The sequence below is a fragment of the Andrena cerasifolii genome, unplaced genomic scaffold (genome assembly GCF_050908995.1).
Source record: "Andrena cerasifolii isolate SP2316 unplaced genomic scaffold, iyAndCera1_principal scaffold2816, whole genome shotgun sequence".
Lineage (NCBI taxonomy): Eukaryota > Metazoa > Arthropoda > Insecta > Hymenoptera > Andrenidae > Andrena > Andrena cerasifolii.
Genome location: NW_027487707.1, coordinates 1040 through 6568, shown reverse-complemented (window position 1 = coordinate 6568; position 5529 = coordinate 1040). Strand labels below are relative to the sequence as shown.

The window sequence follows — 5529 nt, the reverse complement described above, 5'->3', positions numbered from 1 at the left end:
GTGTCGTGACGTCTGCGATGACGAATCGCCACGAAAAATCCCGTCGTAGCCCGAGATTCAGGTGAAAGGTGACACACCCGTACGTCGAAATCGTCGAGCCGTTTGCCGCGTAAAGCTCGTACGTGGACTTCTCACGTAACCCGCGCATCCGCGAACGCGGGAAAACGCACAGATCGGATCCGGTATCCACCATAAATGCGAGCTTCGTATCGCGATCTGTGACGAAGAGGCGGTTGGTGGTAGGCTCGGAATCGCTTGCCGCCATTAACGATCGGCCTGACCGTTTCCCGACGCGAACTTGCATGGATCGCGGCACTTTCTCGCGCGAGCTCCGAGCTTCCGATGGTACCAACATAACCCATCATCGGGGATGTTCTCCCGACTGTGGTTGCGCGATTGCGAGGCCCCGCGGCGTCGTCCTCGGGAATGCGAACGTGCCCGGCAGAAATTGTCTCTGCCCAAGCGAAGGGCCGCGATTTCGCGACGCAGTTCGGCAATCTCCGCGTGGAGATCATTGGGCGGCTTTGATGCGGCGGCGACCTGGGCGCCCGGCGCTACCTCCATCACCGCGTCGGCGAGGACGGCGAGGTCGTCAAGGGGCTCGTTCTGCCGCGTGACGAGAACGGCGTGCACTCCCCTCGGAAGACAGCCCATCCAGAGGGTTTTCAAAAAACCATCCGACACGGTATCGCCCGCAAGGCTTTGCAAACGCCTAAGAAATATCGAAGGTCTTCGGTCGCCGATCTCCTCGTGTTCCAGCAGGCGTCGTATATTCTGCTCCTTCGAGTCGGATAATCGCCGAATCAGCTCTGCCTTCAGTTTATCGTACATACCCGTCGCCGGCGGGTTATTGATAATATCGATCACCACGTCGGCGTACTTATTCTCTAGATTCGCGCTCACGTAGTGATACTTCGTCGAATCCTGCGTAATTCCCGACAGGACGAATTGCGACTCGAGTTGCCGGAACCATGTTGTCGGGTTCTTCTCCCAAAACGGCGGGACCCGAATGGAAACACGCGCTACCGCCGGCGGAGATGCGGCGGTCGTCGGCTCGGGGTTGTTCGCAGAGCCCATCTCCAGATTGCTCGAGGAATCCGTCCCCGAATTGCTCGCGGAGGCCCCATCTGGACCGTCCGTGGGGTTCACCATCGCTGTCGGTTCACTGGGTCACAAAGTTCGCACTTTCTCGCGTCCCACACTACGCGAACGTTGTACCGATAGATAACGCGGTCACAATAAAACAATAATCTGCCTTTTCGCGACAGATCACGTCGGGGTCACCAATTATGTGGGTGACGGGAAAGTGAATGACTCCTGTAGTTCAGTCGTGATGGCTTTTATTGCTCGACGTTGAACAGGCACGGTGTCGTCCGTACTGTTCTCTGGTTTGGTCCTGACTGTTGCTGTGTGGGCTCTCGGCGCGGATCTTTCGGGGACCGTCGTCTCTCGCGTCGCACAGGATGTTTATCCCATAACTTATCGACGACGGTCCTCGTCGCTTTCCGAGAACCCCCAAGATGCTATTGAAACGCTACGCATCGACGCCGAAATTCGAAACGTCGCCGATAACGTTACTGTCGCCGACGACCAAACTAACAGCCTGGTCGAATTGAGGCGGCGTGCTCGTTGCACGGGCCGCCACAGTTTTTTCGTTTGTTCGTTTTGTCGTTTTTTCGTTTTTTTCGTTTGTTCGTTGGTTCGTTGGTTCGTTGTTTCGTTGGTTCGTTCGTTCGTTGGTTTGTTGGTTCGTTGGTTCGTTGGTTCGTTGGTTCGTTGGTTCGTTGGTTCGTTGGTTCGTTGGTTCGGTGGTTCTTTTTTTCTTTGTTTCTTTGTTTCTTTGTTTCTTTGTTTCTTTGTTTCTTTGTTTCTTTGTTTCTTTGTTTCTTTGTTTCTTTGTTTCTTTGTTTCTTTGTTTCTTTGTTTCTTTGTTTCTTTGTTTCTTTGTTTCTTTGTTTCTTTGTTTCTTTGTCTCTTTGTTCGCTTGTTCGTTTGTTCGTTTGTTCGTTGGTTCGTTTGTCCGTTTGTTCGTTTGTTCGTTTGTTCGTTTGTTCGTTTGTTCGTTTGTTCGTTTGTTCGTTTGTTCGTTTGTTCGTTTGTTCGTTTGTTCGTTTGTTCGTTTGTTCGTTTGTTCGTTTGTTCGTTTGTTCGTTTGTTCGCTTGTTCGTTTGTTCGTGAGTTCGTTGGTTCATTGGTTCGTTGGTTCGTTGGTTCGTTGGTTCGTTGGTTCGTTGGTTCGTTGGTTCGTTGGTTCGTTGGTTCGTTGGTTCGTTGGTTCGTTTTTTTCTTTGTTTCTTTGTCTCTTTGTTCGCGTGTTCGTTTGTTCGTTTGTTCGTTGGTTCGTTTGTCCGTTTGTTCGTTTGTTCGTTTGTTCGTTTGTTCGTTTGTTCGTTTGTTCGTTTGTTCGTTTGTTCGTTTGTTCGTTTGTTCGTTTGTTCGTTTGTTCGTTTGTTCGTTTGTTCGTTTGTTCGTTTGTTCGTTTGTTCGTTTGTTCGTATGTTCGTTTGTTCGTTTGTTCGTTTGTTCGTTTGTTCGTTTGTTCGTTTGTTCGTTTGTTCGTTTGTTCGTTTGTTCGTTTGTTCGTTTGTTCGTTTGTTCGTTTGTTCGTTTGTTCGTTTGTTCGTTTGTTCGTTTGTTCGTTTGTTCGTTTGTTCGTTTGTTCGTTTGTTCGTTTGTTCGTTTGTTCGTTTGTTCGTTTGTTCGTTTGTTCGTTGGTTCGTTGTTTCGTTGTTTCCTTGTTTCGTTGTTTCGATTTTTCGCTTGTTCGTTGGTTCGTTGGTTCGTTGGTTCGTTGGTTCTTTGGTTCGTTGGTTCGTTGGTTCGTTGGTTCGTTGGATCGTTGGCTCGTTGGTTCGTTTGTTTCTTTGTTTCCTTGTTTCTTTGTCTCTTTGTTCGATTGTTCGTTTGTTCGTTTGTTCGTTTGTTCGCTTGTTCGTTTGTTCGATTGTTCGTTTGTTCGTTTGTTCGTTTGTTCGTTTGTTCGTTTGTTCTTTTATTCGTTTGTTCGTTTGTTCGTTTGTTCGTTTGTTCGTTTGTTCGTTTGTTCGTTTGTTCGTTTGTTTGTTTTGTCGTTTTTTCGTTTTTTCGTTTGTTCGTTTTGTCGTTTTTTCGTTTTTTTCGTTTGTTCGTTGGTTCGTTGGTTCGTTGTTTCGTTGGTTCGTTCGTTCGTTGGTTTGTTGGTTCGTTGGTTCGTTGGTTCGTTGGTTCGTTGGTTCGTTGGTTCGTTGGTTCGTTGGTTCGTTGGTTCGGTGGTTCTTTTTTTCTTTGTTTCTTTGTTTCTTTGTTTCTTTGTTTCTTTGTTTCTTTGTTTCTTTGTTTCTTTGTTTCTTTGTTTCTTTGTTTCTTTGTTTCTTTGTTTCTTTGTTTCTTTGTTTCTTTGTTTCTTTGTTTCTTTGTTTCTTTGTTTCTTTGTTTCTTTGTTTCTTTGTTTCTTTGTTTCTTTGTTTCTTTGTTTCTTTGTTTCTTTGTTTCTTTGTTTCTTTGTTTCTTTGTTTCTTTGTTTCTTTGTTTCTTTGTTTCTTTGTTTCTTTGTTTCTTTGTTTCTTTGTTTCTTTGTTTCTTTGTTTCTTTGTTTCTTTGTTTCTTTGTTTCTTTGTTTCTTTGTTTCTTTGTTTCTTTGTTTCTTTGTTTCTTTGTTTCTTTGTTTCTTTGTTTCTTTTTTTCTTTGTTTCTTTGTTTCTTTGTCTCTTTGTTCGCTTGTTCGTTTGTTCGTTTGTTCGTTGGTTCGTTTGTCCGTTTGTTCGTTTGTTCGTTTGTTCGTTTGTTCGTTTGTTCGTTTGTTCGTTTGTTCGTTTGTTCGTTTGTTCGTTTGTTCGTTTGTTCGTTTGTTCGTTTGTTCGTTTGTTCGTTTGTTCGTTTGTTCGTTTGTTCGTTTCTTCGTTTGTTCGTTTGTTCGTTTGTTCGTTTGTTCGTTTGTTCGTTTGTTCGTTTGTTCGTTTGTTCGTTTGTTCGTTTGTTCGTTTGTTCGTTTGTTCGTTTGTTCGTTTGTTCGTTGGTTCGTTGTTTCGTTGTTTCCTTGTTTCGTTGTTTCGATTTTTCGCTTGTTCGTTGGTTCGTTTGTTCGTTTGTTCGTTTGTTCGTTTGTTCGTTTGTTCGTTTGTTCGTTTGTTCGTTTGTTCGTTTGTTCGTTTGTTCGTTTGTTCGTTTGTTCGTTGGTTCGTTGTTTCGTTGTTTCCTTGTTTCGTTGTTTCGATTTTTCGCTTGTTCGTTGGTTCGTTGGTTCGTTGGTTCTTTGGTTCGTTGGTTCGTTGGTTCGTTGGTTCGTTGGTTCGTTGGTTCGTTGGATCGTTGGCTCGTTGGTTCGTTTGTTTCTTTGTTTCCTTGTTTCTTTGTCTCTTTGTTCGATTGTTCGTTTGTTCGTTTGTTCGTTTGTTCGATTGTTCGTTTGTTCGTGAGTTCGTTGGTTCATTGGTTCGTTGGTTCGTTGGTTCGTTGGTTCGTTGGTTCGTTGGTTCGTTGGTTCGTTGGTTCGTTGGTTCGTTTGTTCGCTGGTTCGTTGGTTCGTTGGTTCGTTGGTTCGCTGGTTCGTTGGTTCGTTGGTTCGTTGCTTCGTTGGTTCGTTGGTTCGTTGGTTCGTTTGTTCGTTTGTTCGTTTGTTCGTTTGTTCGTTTGTTCGTTTGTTCGTTTGTTCGTTTGTTCGTTTGTTCGTTTGTTCGTTTGTTCGTTTGTTCGTTTGTTCGTTTGTTCGTTTGTTCGTTTGTTCGTTGGTTCGTTGTTTCGTTGTTTCCTTGTTTCGTTGTTTCGATTTTTCGCTTGTTCGTTGGTTCGTTGGTTCGTTGGTTCGTTGGTTCTTTGGTTCGTTGGTTCGTTGGTTCGTTGGTTCGTTGGATCGTTGGCTCGTTGGTTCGTTTGTTTCTTTGTTTCCTTGTTTCTTTGTCTCTTTGTTCGATTGTTCGTTTGTTCGTTTGTTCGTTTGTTCGCTTGTTCGTTTGTTCGATTGTTCGTTTGTTCGTTTGTTCGTTTGTTCGTTTGTTCGTTTGTTCTTTTATTCGTTTGTTCGTTTGTTCGTTTGTTCGTTTGTTCGTTTGTTCGTTTGTTCGTTTGTTCGTTTGTTTGTTTTGTCGTTTTTTCGTTTTTTCGTTTGTTCGTTTTGTCGTTTTTTCGTTTTTTTCGTTTGTTCGTTGGTTCGTTGGTTCGTTGTTTCGTTGGTTCGTTCGTTCGTTGGTTTGTTGGTTCGTTGGTTCGTTGGTTCGTTGGTTCGTTGGTTCGTTGGTTCGTTGGTTCGTTGGTTCGGTGGTTCTTTTTTTCTTTGTTTCTTTGTTTCTTTGTTTCTTTGTTTCTTTGTTTCTTTGTTTCTTTGTTTCTTTGTTTCTTTGTTTCTTTGTTTCTTTGTTTCTTTGTTTCTTTGTTTCTTTGTTTCTTTGTTTCTTTGTTTCTTTGTTTCTTTGTTTCTTTGTTTCTTTGTTTCTTTGTTTCTTTGTTTCTTTGTTTCTTTGTTTCTTTGTTTCTTTGTTTCTTTGTTTCTTTGTTTCTTTGTTTCTTTGTTTCTTTGTTTCTTTGTTTCTTTGTTTCTTTGTTTCTTTGTTTCTT

The 5529-nt window shown here is 43.3% G+C and overlaps 1 protein-coding gene across 1 annotated transcript; it reads right to left on the bottom strand.

Moving 5' to 3' along the window:
• Positions 1 to 264: 264 nt before the first annotated feature.
• LOC143378313 (uncharacterized) lies at positions 265 to 1152 on the bottom strand. Its single transcript, XM_076830016.1, has one exon. It carries the CDS (start codon positions 1150 to 1152, stop codon positions 265 to 267), a length of 888 nt encoding a protein of 295 aa, XP_076686131.1.
• Positions 1153 to 5529: the final 4377 nt, after the last annotated feature.